Raw genomic sequence first — 17120 nt, 5'->3', positions numbered from 1 at the left:
ACAGGAAATGTTGAAGAGGCTTTTGAAGGCATTTTTCCAGTTGCACTCCTTTCTCACTTATTTGCATAAGGATTATTAGAATTGTCACTTGTTGGCTCATATTCATAGTCTAAAAATTCCCAGCAGTAAAAACTAAAACATCATTTTGTGTGGCAGATCCTGCACTCTCTTCTTTCACGACTAAAAATATAACCAACTGAAATAAGGCTGCCAAAGATTCAGACCCCTGGGAAAGTGCAAGATTTTGAGAAGCTCAGTGCTGCAGGAGTTAGAGGGAATCTAATGTTTTGTTCAAGGATAATTCAGTGTGGGCCATGCTTTCAAACACTAAGGTTTAAACCCTGGTCATCAGGTTTACAGTTACTCTGCTTTGTTATGACACTGCGTCACACAGTATATGCTATATCATACTGTACAACACTTTTTTTCTTAATACAGCAATGGTCTAAGTGTTAAATATCAGGATAGCAAAGGCTCTGAAAACACAGACCAAAACCCACAATATTAAGGATGTCAAAGTTGTACATTGTTTATTTATTAGGCTAATGATAAAGAGTTGTTTTATAGAAAAACCTTACTCTCTCACTCCCACTCCCACTTACCGTCAATGGTGTGTAGCCACACAGATAGTTCTGGTTTAATTTGTGTAGGTTTTAAGACACATACTGTATGTTTCTCACTTTTCTGCCTGTACAGTTAAGATGAATTGAATGACATATATGGTGGTCACAGCACTGAAAAACAAAATAAAAAAAATCCAGAAACAGTGTCCTCCCCATTACTCTGGATAATAATATAATAATAATAACATAATCCACAGTCAACACTTTTCAAGAAAACAATTTCTTTGTTAAAAAGTAGGCTATAATGTAAACTGTTAACTGTGAGCTCCACAAATGAAATTAAATAGCATTTTTTGTGATTTGGTTGAACTGACACATTCAAATCCCGGGGTTGGTTGTAATGAGCATTGTAGTCTCTAGCGGCTGCTATCAGGACAGAAGACCTTGGTCATACTGGAAATTAATAACATCATATAAAATGAGACACAAGTGCGGGCAACAGCTTCTTTCCAGGCATGATTTATTGAAAACACACCAAATTTATACTCTACAAACCAGTATTTTTCCGTTATGTTTAACAAGCGTAATATTTGCCTCTGGGTATTAGTAAAATTAACATAATACATTCTGTCACTGTGGCATCGCTTCTGCTCGCTACGAAAGCATTAACAATTTTACTCCTCTAGGAAATCAAAACCATCTTTTTTGAATGACTCTATCTTTTTTAAAAGTTTATAATACAATGTAATACAAGGCAGAAACCGCACCAACAGTCTAAACTACTTGGATTTGGGAGGAAGGTGTGGTTGGGGGGGAGGGTGGGGGTGCAGGACGAATGAATGAGTGAGCAGAGTGGAGGAAAAAGAGAGGGGGTAGACACAGGAGGAGAACGGGGGAGAGGTGAACAGATTGGATGGAGAGATGACAGTTGAAAGGGAGCAATAAAGTTATATAAAACACACTTATCTTTATCTACCATGGAAAAGGTTAAGGCACATGATAGGTACAAACACATCTGCTACTGAGTAGTACAGTTACTTTATTTTGACGGTCTTGAATCAGTTATATCTACACAGGTAGGTTTGTTTGTTTTGATGTGTGTCCGTGTCCTGCATTTATTTTACAGTTGCTTAACTTTTTATTTTGTAAATGTACAGTGTGCTGCACATCCACAAAAACAAAACCCCCTTTTTTTTGAACGCATGCAAATACACCTCCGGATCCTTTGGTTGTGGTACTGCATAGTGCAGTCAGGAATAGACAGTCATATGGGTCTTTGTTGTGAGGGTTCAGTATTGTCCAATGAAAGCACACACTTCTGAGGACACACAAAAGGGATGCTGGGTATTGTTATAATGTTTTTTAACCTCTGAAATTAAAATTTATACAGTAAGTTTTTTTGTAGTTTATTGATTTTTACCACAACGTACATTTTTGTAAACACTGTGTAAAATATGCAAGCTTTATAAAGTCACATACGTCACAAAGAAAAATCAGACTTCAATGCAGGCACATGCCGTTCGCCTCAATGACGCATGAGTGACACCAACTTGGACTGGACTCTCTTTCTGTCTCTGATTCGAGCTAAATCAGGAGACAGTAGGCTGGAAAGGAGACCGGACACGTTACCACTGGATTCTGAGCACAGTCTCACCAAGCAAGAGAAAAATGGCAATAAGATTCTGTATCTCTCTGGTTTTCTAAATCTCAACTGCCCGACCTATAACGTTGTAAAAATATATACTATATGACCAAACTTGAAGTTTTAATTTATACAGTGTGTTACAACTTTTTTTTTTTATTTTGCCTTGAATATCCAGATCCACTCGTCCACCTGTACTCTCTTCCTGCACACGAATGAATTAGTTAATATCCAAATGACACCACAAAAAAACTGGCACTTGGAAAGAATAAAATATAAACATCTGTACAGATTTTTCTTCATGCTCATGACTGAATATTTCTCTTTAAGATGCACTGGTGAAGGAGGATTCAGGGTTGGTGGTAACTTGGTCTGAATGCATTAGGAAGGAAAATGAAGGGACTTGTATTAACACTGCCATCTCTTGTCTATCCCATCACCTCTGTCTGACCCCTTGACCCCCTCATATTGTCTGTTTCAAAGATGCAGGGGCTGCCAGACAATATGTACTCATCGCCTTTAGAAAGAACACTGCAGATAAACTTTTTTTCTGTAACCTTTTTTTGACAAATACAAAATATAAATAGGTGATCGTCGGCGTAACTCGACAATATTTGACACACATTTAAGTTACGTTGTTATTTCTTGCTTACAAACATGGTGAGCCTTTATCAAATGAGATGTGCTTTCCAAACAATGTGATATTAATATACAACTAAGAAGTCTGTCATTTTTTGTTTGTTTTTTTTCCCTTAATTTTTCAATTTTTTTGTTCCTTTTGACCCTAATATACATTTATATAAAACCCAACAAAAATAAAAATGCTTTTAGATCTATCCTTTCAACAAGAGAACAATCATCTCCCTCTCTTTTCAAAAACACAAATCATTTATAAACAAAATGCCTTATATCCTCTTTAATACACATCATTGACAAAGAGCAACCAACCAGGAAACTCAAGGAGCCATGTCGCTACACAACTGAAGTGGTTACGCATGTAACCACAGCTCTGTGACTGAAGGTCAACATGCCACTTGGCTCAAACATGTTGATCACGATGAAACAGGAAGTCTTTCCATTTTATCTTACTTTTTCAATGCAGTGTTAACAAAACCTGTCACTCCATCAGATGCACACACTTTGTCACTTTCTTTTCTCCAGACCACAACTTGCAGACTCCTTCTTTTATAAAATGGACATCAACCACCTGTTAACCACTTTTGATTTCAAAGCATCTCAGTGCACTTTTTTTTTTTTTTTTCTGAAAAAACACAGTGAACCAAATGGATTGTAAATCTATGAGAGCAGGCTGCTGGGAGTACATGTTTATCTGCTATGCTACAGCTCTTCTCAGGCTCGGTTTCTTTCCTTTTACTTTTCCTTTCTCGTGTCCATCCCGCTATTCTCAAAACAAACATTCAGTGACCTTCAAAACACACCAGTCCAAACCTGTTCAATTCAAAAACCCACAAAATTTCGGGGCACGATCTTTTATCAGATGTGAAAATTGAAATGAAAAACATCAATTTTCCCATTTCTTCTCCCACAGGTTTCCTTCCAGCACACGTTTCTTTTCCATTCACTTCTTTCACTTTCCTTTGTCGCCTCCACACATGTCCATTCCTTCAACAGCACCGGCCTCTGTCCGTTTCTTGTCACTGGTAGAGCTCAACAAGAGTCAACACTGCAAAATTCACATGATGTCCGGTGGGAATGTAGATATGAGAAAGTAGTAGGAGTAGTCACTTTTTATTCTTTTTGATTTTTTTTCTGAAAAGCATGAGAATGCTGGCTGCTGCTGGGTAGTCGCTGTTGTGATCATTAATTTTTTTTAAATCCTCTTTTCTGTACAAAGTCCAACTCCAAAGATAAGCTCCATGTGAAATGGCAGTGGTGATATGAGAGATCCTCCTCTAGCTGGGGTGTCGCACTTTTAAGCCTGAAGCACATGGATAAGAGAGAAAAATATTAGAGGAACTGTTCTACTGAGTTTGAAATAACAGTAAATGAAGAGTTTCAGTCCAAAATGCTACATATTCCCTGTAAAAATGAGAAATGGTAACTTTAATACTGTACAGTGAGTTAAAGGATGAGACTGGTAATATTCTAAATTTTTGTTATTGCCTACAAATTCCATGAAAAGACCAAAATGAAAAAACGCCTGTCTCTTAACACCTAACCTTCAAGACTTTCCCAACCTTACTGTGGCATTCATCCCCAGGCCCATCTTTTTCCTACTGACTATATGAAGCTTTACAGCTGCAGTGTCTTTATATTAAAAGTGGGGAAAACAGCTATGAGTAATGTGAAAGGTGTCACTCATATGGACAGACCCACAGAGAATCAGATGGATTTTCTGGCCCTCGAGTTCACTGTTTTGGTTGAGTGTCACTGCCAGTTGGCTAGAAACAGCTCTGTATCGGGTGGATGTGTAAATGGGCAACTGTTTGCTAACATGTTTGTCTCATTAGCCGTGTTGTCATATTAATATGTCAGTGTTGTTTTTACAGCTTGTTGTGCTGCCCCCATGTCGCTAAGGGAAGTACAGTTACTGAGGGCGCTGCAGCAGCAGCAGCAGCAGGTGAGGCAGGTGATACCTGACATGTAACACCCCACCTCTTTATGACCCTATCACCCACAATATCTCAAACGTTACTTAAGCAGTAGCAAATAGTGCATTTGTTGGATTCTATTTCCATCATTAACACACAACTGGCACAGAGGAATAAGCTATACACAGACGATACCTGTTACTGTCATTGTTGGTTTTGGTCTTTTCATTGGATTTGTTGAGAATAAAAATAATTGGCCTTAACCCTTAAAATTTCACACTAAAATGTAGGTTTTCAGAGTTGGATCACATTTTACCATCACTGGATATGAATTTGGAATGAAACTCTCCACTTTAATTCCACTTATGTAAGACGGCTAGACAATGATTTGGCATTATAACAGTACTTGACAAATCTCATCAGTGTCAACAAATGCTTCAATCATGACAGTCCAGATGGCAAATGGAGGCAGGAGACAGCAAAACAGATGCTGCATGTGCTACGTCAAGTGAAAATTACTTACCTGATGGGTAATTCTTACTTTTACCTGAAGCTGTTTTTTTTTTACTAAAGTGGCAAAATTTCAATGTATACCAAAAAATCATCTTATTTCTCTGGAGTAACCCTGTGATGTGTTTCCTATAATAATGCAGTGGATGGAGATGAAAGAATTGAACACATGGCCACTGACAAAGATGACTGAGATAGGAAGATGACAATGAGGAAGCCAGTGAGGTCTGATGGGAGGCCTCTGGTGCAGGAGAGGACAACAGCGGTGAGGAGGAGGCAGGAGGAGATAGAGATGCTGCTGGTAAAACAATGACTGCTACTGAAGCTCACCCAGATCACCTGGCACCCTTGCTAAAGTCATTTAGTGGGACATTAAATAGTGGGCCAGTTTGGGAATTCAGTCAATAACCACAAGGTCTGAGGACATTACTGATTTAGATTTATTTCCTTGTGTAAAAAAATTGAGAAAAACCTTGCAACAGAAAGCTTTCATTAGACTTTAGTGGTTTTAGTTCTATTAGTTTTATAGCTCTATTCAGTGAAGCTTTCGGTTGAAATACACTTGATTCTCTCTACTAAAAAAGACATTTTAGGATATCTCTCAACCCCAAAGAGAAGCTGAATTTCCTTCTTTGTACGACTTAATTAGAAATATGGACATCTACTTTACCTAAGAAAGCAATTAGTAGTCATTTATACCATGAATTTAAATATAAAATATTCAAATGAACTACTCCAGACATCAAATTGTATGTAAATCGAATTCATGTTAGCTCACCCTCACATGAATTCACATTACATCTCTGTCTTCCCCATATTATGCCTGAGCTGATAATGTATGAATTTTTGCGCGTGCATTATATGTGTTGGCTCTCTTCATCACCGTATCAGCTTACATGAATTATTTATCTGAAGTCATCTTGCTTTGACCCAGGAAATTGTGTGTACGGAAATGTAGAAAATTGTGTGTATGCGTGTGTATGTGTCTGTGCATATCTTTTTCTTTCTCTCTACCGCTTTTCATTAAGGGATAACTGAGTCTCTGGAGGATCCACCTGGAGTGCAGAAGAATGATTCCCCTTCATCATTTGCCACCACTTTCAGCAAAGGCTGTCAGGGGAAGCAGTGAGTGAAGCTAGGCGTACATTTCAATCAGACAGGTGGTGCTGAATTGTAAACTCACACAGACCAGTCTGTGTGTATTACAGAGAGGAGACGTCACGTTGGGTTTTTTTTATTGAACAACGGTGTGTTGAAAATGTGTATGTTGCAGTGGCAAAAGCAATGTTAAACTACAAACTGAGTGTTCAGTAAGCCCCACCTCCCTTAGTTACTGTTGCTACGCCTCTCAGTTTTCTGTTCTCGCACTTGTGCATTATGCACCTTACAATAACTGGATGTTTGCCACTTCAAATTTTAAGTAATTTTTTGAAACAACAGGTCTTTGATTGTAGACAGCGATACACAAGAGTAGGCTGCTCATTTCTAGGCTACACAATCGACAGTTGTCAACTGCCAGTTGCTAGCTGAAATGACAACTTTTGCTAGCTGTAGCTGCTTAGCTAGCTAATTAAGCTAGTGTTAGCTCCATGAGTTGTTTAAAAATGCTTTTTGAAAAACAAGAATCTCATAAAAGGAGAGAAAAAATAATATATTGTGATAAAGACAGGTAATGTACCAGGAAATAGTCAGCACCCTCACCAACTGATGATCCATGCAGAAGAAATTTAAATAAAGAACGGAAGTACGATACGGAAATGATTGAATTGTTATTTCATTCTGATATCCTGATTAGCTGCTTAGCTACATACTTGTTCATGTTTTCAAACTGAATGTTTTCACTTTTAATTTCACGAGATTTTAGGAAAAGGACTGATGAACGTGTTTGGCAAACATAATGCTATTTTGGGTGATGAGTTTGACTGGGGTTGTTAAAGAGCAGGAAAGAGCTGCAAATGTTAGCCTGAATTCTGATAGCATCCAGGACCAGCTTCCACAAATGATCAGTGGATGTGCAAGTCGTGACATGCTTATGATGGCAGTTTAAGTTAAAGCAAACACATTGTTAATTCTATTTCTTACACTTTAGCTCTTTTAGTTTTTGGTTTTTGGAAAAGCTGGAGAAAAAGACATCAAACTACTTTAAATGCAAGGTGTTGCTCTAATGACAGCCCCATGCAAACAGCTTTAACATGTGAAGAAATCTAAAGCTTGACAAGCCCTCTGTGCCTAGATGCTGTACGACTGAACAATCGCTGTTTGAGAGAGGAGTTTAGTAAATGGTGAATTAAAGTATAACAAATGAAGCATTCTTTAATTAAAATCCACCCTAGAATTCTTTTACATTGAAGCCCCAACATCAGGTTGTGATTGTTAGTGTATTTCAGACATTTTCAATCTTGTAATTACATTTTCTTAATTCTTTTCCTTAATCTAGGCATTCAAGGGTATGTAATATTAGAGTGTAAATATGAAGAGTTCAAACACAATGCAAACATGAGATTTTACATAAAATCTAACATTTTTAAACCTTAAAAGTCACTTTCAGTTAAACTGCAAGTGAACAGCGTAAAATTCAATGAGAAGACCAAGGTGACTTCACCAGCTGACTGCTGTGGGTGCAGGGTGACAGCAGGTCTACATGATACAGTGTGAGGATGAAAGGAAAACAGGCGGAAACGATGAACAAACAGGGAATGAAAGGATGCTACAATCCAACTCAAAGGGTGAAGGTTGTTATTTTTTGTTGTGCTTTTACTTTTCAGACCTACCATGCATGCATTTAGACCCAGGAGTCAACAGGCTGGGGCTTAACATCACAAGCGTCCACCAGACTGACCGCAGGCCTGTTACTCCTGATATAGTGTTTCCTATTTGTGTCATTCTGTGGCCACAGGAGGACGGGTTAAAAAAAACACAGCAAAACAAAAAGAGGTCAATACATTTCAGAAATACACACACGCACACATACATACACATGCATCCAGGATCAGAGAAGCCAGTGTTAGTTCCCTGCCTTAAGGAAAGCTTGGAAAGAAGTCAGAGTGATTACAAAACAGCATACCAAAACATGCAAATGAAAGAGGGAGAGAGCAGATTCACAGCCAAGTTGCATTCAAAGCGGGCAAAACACCTCTGGGAAGTACAGACGGCAGACTTAGAAGACAGCTTTGGAGTAACACTCGAAGGTTTCCACACTCCGAAGACAAACACGACTATGTTGTACTCCTGTCTGTGACTTCAGAGCTGCTAAAAGTATCTGCCCATTGAAGAGGTAGTGACAGTATAATTTCATTTCTAACTAGTTTAATAGTTTCGCTAAATGTGACGAGAGTAAAATAAAAAGGAAAATAGATTATTGAAGCCTGAGGTCAGTGCTTAATACTGAAGCTGCCATTTTTGTGCTGCTATACTTTAATGCTACATTTTATCTGTAAACTGTCCAAACTCTGTACTTGGTTTAAAAGCCTCTTGAACAGCTTTAAAACATCATGTGACACTGAAACTTGCCGCTGAGAACCATACAAATGAAGATTTTTAATTTGTGTCACTAATCCTGTTTCATTACAGGTTTTACAAACGAACATTCCTGAGCAAAATCCTCCGTCACAAAACTGAGGTGATTCGTCTGATTATCTTTAAAGATGCCTCCAAATAATAATAATAATAATATTACTAATAAATGTGTTATGTATAAATATATGTATAAATTGTATATAAATGTTATTATTAATGAATGGAGGATGCTCTTTTAAAGCATTGAAAAAGCATACTTCCTTTTTCGCTTTGAATTTGAGGTAATCTTTGATTCCATTAAAAAATCAATGCGGAAGAGACATCAGTTAAAATGAAAATAAACAATGAAGATAAGAACCCAGAAGAGCAACTTAACACCAGATGAAAATCGTCTTTATCCAGTGGTTTCACTTCTTCACTTGATGTAGTGATGTAGAAATGATGTAGACGTGTACTCCACGGTGTGGTCAGTACACGGTGACATCAGAGTTGGGTGTGGTTACAGCTACGACAGAGCACATTTCTGACAAGGTCAGAGAAACAAAACTGAAACTTTCAACCAGGGAGGCAGTAGAACAATGATTTTCAGCCTGGTGTTAAGCTCCCCTTAACCATAATCACAACAAATCACTGCAGCAGTACCCTTAATACAAATGCAGTTTAAAAAAGAAAAGGGCAAACTTTCTTATTTCTGACTTTAAGACATCTGTTACCAGCAATATACAGTATATTATCTAGAATCTCAGCTTCTCCTCTCTCAGATATTTTCCTCTACACTAATGCCACAGTATATAGAAACAGAGAGGTCTTATGAGCCAGCTTTAAATGTTAAAGACTATCTAGCTTTTTAAAAACTAAATAACACTGTGTTCCTCTTACAAATGAGAAGCTTAATCTATAACAATAAAAAGCACCCTTGCTCAATTAAATAAATTCAGGGGCATACTGGTACGACCAGCTAGCTAACGTTAGCAAAGCATAGATATTGGTATTTTGCCTTTTGTACTTGACATTACTGAGTAAGGTCATTTACTTTAGGACTCTTGAGCAATTGTTTTCATTTTAACATTTATTTCAAATGTTACCTGCGGCCACAGTGGACACTGTTCAGTAAAAGTTACATAGGGTCGCTTTAAGATACTGAATTGTACAATTTTTCTTTGCTTTTTACATTTAAATCAAAACTGTAACACTTCTATTTTCATTATCTTAAACTATAATGAACTACACCAGCAAATCATTTTGCTGGTGTACTTTATTATAGTTTAAGATGCTAAAGTTAGTTTGAACCTGCATGGAGAAGCAGATACTGTTTATGACTGTGCAACTAAAGAGACATATGCCAAACTAACTTCAATGAACTCTTTCTTGTAGTTATTTTACAACCCCACATCGCAAATCCCATTAATTTAGCACTAAAATAGATTGAATATAAACTACAAAAAGTATTTGAGAGTCATCCAACACATGTCAGACATACTCTGAAGCCATTATCCCGCGACTCCTCGTTGAGGGTGGATTGCCAATCAGCTCCACAATAAACAAACTGTGGCTGCTGTGTGAAACGGCTGTATAATCAGCAGACAACCACCTGATAATGCAGCAGTCTGTTCATTGCCAAGGCAAGGGTCTTCTCCACAAGGAGTGCTTGTTGGCGGGTTCTTTTAATCAGTCTCAGATTAATTACTTTACAGACACCAAAAGCTTACACTCAATTAACTGGTGGCTCGCAGATCTGACGCTCTCCCCAGCGCTGAGCTGCAGCAGGCAACAGTAACAGAGAATGACAACTTCCAGCCTATTTAAAGAATCAATAGGATTAACAGCCTCTAATGAGGACCACCACAGAAGACATGAGGAGAGAGGGAAAGAGAAAGACACAGAGGGAGAGAGCATGATAATAGTTCAGTGAGGCATCATTATTTCATCCTCTATCCCCCAGTCCAGCAGGAGATCAGAGAGGTCTGTCTGTACCTTTAATGGCTCCCGTTCTGTCAGGTCCACTGAGCCGTCGCCCGCCTTGTATTTGCAGTCCTTGTCCCTCTGGTCAATGGTGGAGTAACCATCTAATGAGGTCAGACAACAACAGTCAGCTAATTCCTCTCTAACCAATAAAACCTTGACAAATAACTCATAGTGTTGTTTTAACCTGTGTTACATTTCAGAGCGGTTTTCTGCCCTGGATTCACCACAGGTTGGACACAGAAGATTGACTAAAGATGCCTCCACATTCTTGGTTCGTGCTCATCTAAACCTTCTGACACTCATGTTGTTTACCACCACTGTACATCTAAAACAAACTAGTTTAAGTACTTGCAAGTGGTATTTGACCCTGTCCTCATCACTGTCTTTAAAAATGAGCTCTCATGTAATCCAGTGTTCATCGAGCATTTCAGAGAAGGAAATCTGCCCTCAACAGCCAAACCTTCTCAGAGTGACACATACTGTCCTACTTGTTATATTATGAGTTACATTTTTTCTTAACCTACAAAATGACTCCAATCATAGCAAATATTTAGGAGAGCTCCCATGATTTCCTAACCTGTCAGAAGTCTTTTCAGAAAATGATGTTTATGCAGACACATGCACAAGAGACGTGAGGTTATGAAGAGACACCAGGCAAATATTTACACATTTTTTTAAACCTTGAATGAGATGCAAAATAAAAACATAATTTTTCAAGATTAACTGTTTGAGCCAGTCTCAACCAATGGTTTCAGCAGGAATAAATCAAACTTTAATCACTTGTCTATCTCCTCAGATAGAGTCAGATTCAATCACACATGTTGTCACGGTGTATTTCTCTACACTGAGTGACATCATGCAAATCATTTTTCTGATCTGAAGGATCACACGAGTTAATATGTAGCAATGTCATTACGGTGCAATATTACTCACTACATGCAACATGTGGTGCATTATTAACATTGTAAAACACTGTGATTGGATACAGGCATCTAGTATGGGTCACACAGTTAAGGCTCATTTTTAGTTACACTGCATATACAGTTAATGCTTAACCTACACAAATGGCTTCCTGCAATTACTCGCATTCATAGTTATTCAAAAATATTATGAGCTTTTTTTTTAATTTTGGCATCTTCATTTTTAATTTATATCCCAGATAAACTACTTACCGAGATTAATTGATCATACACATCAAGGCTACAGATAAGAATGTGTCTATTTTCTGCACTTCAAACTTAAATATCTCAAGCTGTCGGAAAACTACAATAAGCAATACTACGCATCATCATTTCTACTTTGATGCTCTGAGTCTTGTCCTCGGAGTAATCCTTCTCCTTGTTGAAAGTAAGTGTAAAAAGCTTCATAAATAAGTCTCAAATCCTACTTTGATTCTTTGAATCCTAGTTTCACTTTCAGCACAGTTCCTGGGAGGGATTTTTAGACACTGGATAAATACAGGCCCACAGGCTTGGAGGTGAACCAACATGATACTGTATACCCTGAGAAGGTGACTTTGAATAGGAGGGTGAAAAACAAAAAAATATAACAAATATAAATGAAATTACTCCTTCATGGAAAAAAACTGTTATTCTATCTGTCACCCCTAAGAGTCTCAATATTCTTGATCTGTTAGAGTTGCAGCTCTATAACAAAAGGATTATTTATTTTGAGTATAGCAGAGGAAATCTGTACTGAGATATAATAAGAGTGTATTTATTATGCAGTAAGTGGAGAACCACCCACATCCTTTGGTGTCAAGCTTCTAATCAAAGCCCAGCTTTGTACAAACATCTTGTCAAGAGAGGGGTCTTGCATACAGCATCAAAGGGTGTCATGTCTGAAACTCGGTCCAAAGCCATCGTACCGAGATCAGGATGTTCAGTGGTTTGAATTTTCTGATGAAAAAAAAACCAAAAATCTTGGCAATGCTTGGTAGTAGAAGAGATGTTGAATCACAGAAGATACTATGGGACACTGCGGACAGATTAGAGGAGAGCTACTTCTTCTTTGGCTAAGGACGATCATGCAGTCTGGCTCTTACCTGGACCCAGCTCATCCATAGGTATCATATCACCACTGCCACATTTCCTGGTGCCTGAAAAGCATTCATATGCCATTTGTACAAAAGCGGCACACACACAAACTGAGTCATTGAGCCAAAACTCTTCTGCTTTTCAGGGTAATGGTTCTCGGCCAGTGATTGAATAAAGCAAACTGAGAGTGGGCAGGCATGAGCGCCACGATTCATGTGCATGTATGGATGTGGGAAAAAAAAAAAAAAAAAAAATTAAAAAGGGGGCCATATAGCCAGAAAATCAGGACAGTAACCTGCTGCTATGCTATTGACTCCTCTGTCAAAAAGATGTTTGTTGTTGGGCCAATGTACCGCACAAGTCCCCCTCCCTCCCCCACACATGCTGCTGCTGTTATAGAAAACCTCTACCCCAGTTTTTTCATTGGATACAGCTACATACACTTATTTAAGAGTGGAGGAATATTCATTATCCCTGACCTTATTACATCAATTCAAAACCCAAGATGAAAAAAAAACAGTTGAACAACATTTCTTTATATTCCTTCAACACAAACTTCTTGAGGGTGTCAGGTTTTGGTTCAACAGCAGCAGCATGACGTTCAAAGCTCCATTTCCCATTTAATGTGCTTTGTTTATTCCTTTATAATAAATGGCATTATTGCAACATGTAACACATCACAGCTTCACCACACAGTGGATGAGTGTAATAATGTGGCAAGCATGGTGCTTAAATATAGCCATGAAAAAAAAAACAAAAACATACATATCCTCAGCATGTGGACACACACTGAGCCAGATGCTGTTCTCCAGTATTTGTTAGTATTTTGTTTAAACCCGTTTTAAGGACTGTACAGGTGGGATGCTCCATGTCAGGTAGTTTATGTCACGTGTTACCCTGTATTTGCAGGGCCTCTTAAAGGATAAGCCTGGTTATATTCTATATTTTTGTCAAATAGTCGATAAATCCATTGAACTAATGGATCCTACCAACAAGTACTATGCGTAGCCAAAGTCTGGTGTATTTTATTTGTCTCTGAGCTCCATTCTTGTCCAGAAACTATGAAAACACATCTGTGAGCCACACTGTTGCACTTGGTGACATGTTCTGCTATTGCACTGGGCACTGCACTTTATTCAGAATCAGTTGCACACCACACTGCTGCTGAATCAGAGCACCAATATGTGTTCATCCACAGCGGAAAATTATTTCAGTTTGCTGAAATCCACGGTGCACAGCTAGTTTAGGAAATTACAGAATATAAAAAAAAAGAAATTTAATGTTCTCGTTTTTAAAAATGTCTATGTAGTAGGAAACCAAAGACTCGTGTGCTGTGCGCCATAGACAGTGTAGAGAGGTCAAAAAGTTCTGAGAGACAGACTAATTCATTTTTGGTTTTGGTGTTTTAATGGGATTTCTTTATAATAACAATAACAAAGATCACTAGCCTTATCCTTTAAATTAGTCACTTGACTTCCATGTTTTACCATGGTTACCATGTCTTACACATTTGTTCTATAGTGAAATAAATAACAGCATTGACTTCTTCCTCATTTTGCTGAGGCTCCCTGAGGTATTTTCTACCTAATCCCACCCATCTGTCCTCTAAACAGGCCAAAACAGCAACACACCCAAACACGCACACGCACCTTGGTTCTTCTCCATCAGGGGCAGGGTGGTGTCATCATAACCTGGCTTGCCGTTCTTTGTTGCTTTAGGGGTGGCTGTCACTGTGGGCTGTGAGAAAAGCGACAGAGCAAGCAGCATGTTAACGTGACATCATACAGCTCAAACTGGTACATGTCGAACAAAGAGAATTATGCTTTCTCTCTTGATACCGCCCATACAGAAATGTAATATATGACATACTGTATATGTCCTTATATTAAGAGTGATGTTGCCATATATGTCACCTAGGGGATATATTACTATCACATATATACATCCTCAGGATATATGAAGATATATGTTTATAATATTAAAATAAAAATTTGTATATGTATATACATTAAAAATATCTATGATGACTTTTTATATGGTATAACATGTTGCAAGTATATGTTAACAATATATGTTTAATTTATATATGCAAGTTTATTCAAACAACATACATATAAAAATTCAATAAGCCTATATATGTTTTTTCTTATTAATTTCTTATTAACTTTACACATGTCTATCTTCCCATTCTGGGAAAGTGGTCTCAGGCTTTTGGATCCCACTATTTACACAACATATATCTACAGTACATACATAAACATACATATTTGTAGGGGCTAGACAAATATGTCAATATATGAAATTGTTCCAATTTCTCATATATAATTATTACATACATGTTTTTGTCTTAAATGTATATATATTTTGTATATGGAAATCCAATATATGTACATACAGTATATTACATTTGTTTGTGGGTGGGTTAGGGTTGAAAATATAGAGATGTTTACCATTTTACAGACTGACAGTCTAAAATATCAGAAGTTGACATGTGTAACATCAACTGTCTGTACATAACATGAATAATATGAAGACTGCACGTGTTGGTAAGTAAGTGTTTTAATATAATATCTGTACCACCTTGTTAATACACATGCTGTCCTTAAATTTCACTGCAGATTTATCTCTAATTGTTTTACTAAAACTTTTTGTCATACAAACTTAGTGGGACACTTGTGGTTTGAATAATATTTTTTAAGAACCTGATATCACAATAACAATATTCAAGATTCACACATACAGTATGTGGAGGAAAACAGTTCTGTACCTGGAAGTGGCTCTTGTTCCAGCCGTCCTTGGTCAAAGCGTTTCTTAGCTCCTTATAACTCCACACCGTCTGCAGCACGTGGGACGCCGCCTTTGTTTCGCGAGCTGATTGGCTGAAAGAACCACAACAAGGAAGAAATAAATTAAGAAATAATGAGAGCAATTAAATTCAGAAACCTCATCTAATCCTCAAAAACATTGATGGCTGGGTGTGTGACATTAGCACGCCGCCGCCGCCGCTGCTGCAATCAATCTCTTCATTCAAAGACTTCAAGTCTCCTGAGTGGCTCCAGGGTCTAGTTTTTAATTCATAGCCAGATGAGTGGATGTTTCCCTTCATTAGCCACCTCTGAGCCACCAGTATTAATTACATGTGGGTGGGGGCTCACTTCAAAGAAAGCTAATCTCAGAGGGGGTGAGAGGAATCACAGCTATTTGGTCTGTGAATGAACAATGTATATTCATGCTGGTTAGAATGACTGATTGATCAATACTGAGCTTATGATCAATACGAGCCTTTGAGTGCTCTTCATCTTAAATTAATAGTGTGGTGTGGTGCAGAGCCACTTCATTTTGGAACAGCTGACATTATGATGATATAAGACACTTCTTGAAATATCGGCCTTGATATCTGTTGGTTTTAGTTATCGGGTTGTTGAGGCGAACTCAGAGGAGCGTCCTCGCGCTCACTTGTATAAGCAGCAGCTTCAGAGGCGCCCCCATATAACAATGCCCTCCAGTTCTAAAAGCCTGTTAATTAATGTGTGGTGGGTAGCGGTGTGCGTGTGGGCTCGGGCTTGTTAGAGTGTAGTACTGTGGTAGCCAAGCCTGGCCTATTAGAGACACATTACATTATCCTCCATGAATACTAATATAAAGTCTCATAATGCAAATTGCATTCAAGGTCACACTGTAATTATCTGTACTGTATACGTATGCGGTCTCTGTGGTATAGCCACACTTCTGGCATGGTTAACACAAATATGAATATGGAGTTTCTCTTGAAATTCACTGTGAGCAACATAAAACTGTTTGACCAGTAAACAGTGTATGACTGATAATAAAAACAAAAGGGCAATCACCTGCAATTTACTGAGTGTGAGGATTTGGGTAATCTAGGTATATTCTTCCAGCAGCTTATTTTGTGATGAAAAGGCAAACAGTTCTGCCAGTGTTGAGTGTGTAACTGTGTTGAATGTGCCATCTGGGCTCATCCATATCTAAAAAGTTGCCAAATTAATGCATAAAATCCTCCAAATAATCCAAATAAGACAATGCACAGTATTAGAAATTGTAGAAAAATTGCTGTAATTGCATTTATGGTAGAATATGTGATGTACCGTATATATGTTGCAAGTCTTACCTGGTCCTGTTGATGGCGACCAGCTTCTCGATGGCCTGCGCCTGGATGAGGGAGCGGGCGTTTTCAGAGCTGTCGGTGACGATCTCGTGGATGGTGTTGAGGATGGCGACCACGGTGTCCTCCTCCAGGTTCTTAGCAGGTCGCTGCTGACCGCTGGGCAGGTTGCTCACCAAGTCCCGCATGGCATAGCTTCCTATAAGGTGACAT

The 17120-nt window shown here is 38.2% G+C and overlaps 1 protein-coding gene across 6 annotated transcripts in view; it reads right to left on the bottom strand.

Moving 5' to 3' along the window:
• Nucleotides 1–1953: 1953 nt before the first annotated feature.
• The window catches only part of arvcf (ARVCF, delta catenin family member), a 135715-nt gene continuing 120548 nt past the window's right edge, over nucleotides 1954–17120 (bottom strand). For 4 of the 6 annotated variants that reach the window (XM_022751889.1, XM_022751846.1, XM_022751854.1 and 1 more), the window contains 7 exons: nucleotides 16914–17106; nucleotides 15552–15663; nucleotides 14434–14521; nucleotides 12793–12846; nucleotides 10758–10849; nucleotides 8039–8151; nucleotides 1954–4144 (listed from right to left, as the gene is read on the bottom strand). In XM_022751889.1, the coding sequence (XP_022607610.1) occupies nucleotides 8050–8151; nucleotides 10758–10849; nucleotides 12793–12846; nucleotides 14434–14521; nucleotides 15552–15663; nucleotides 16914–17106 (641 nt within the window). In that variant the 3' untranslated portion in view covers nucleotides 1954–4144; nucleotides 8039–8049. The remainder of the gene's footprint in view (nucleotides 4145–8038; nucleotides 8152–10757; nucleotides 10850–12792; nucleotides 12847–14433; nucleotides 14522–15551; nucleotides 15664–16913; nucleotides 17107–17120) is intronic. The other 2 variants (XM_022751871.1, XM_022751862.1) reach the window with 2 other exon arrangements.

This window comes from Seriola dumerili, unplaced genomic scaffold, assembly GCF_002260705.1.
Source record: "Seriola dumerili isolate Sdu_G_001 unplaced genomic scaffold, Sdu_1.0 BDQW01000017.1, whole genome shotgun sequence".
NCBI classification, from domain to species: domain Eukaryota; kingdom Metazoa; phylum Chordata; class Actinopteri; order Carangiformes; family Carangidae; genus Seriola; species Seriola dumerili.
The sequence above is the reverse complement of the archived record's forward strand: the minus strand, read 5'-3'. Positions and strand labels throughout refer to the sequence as shown.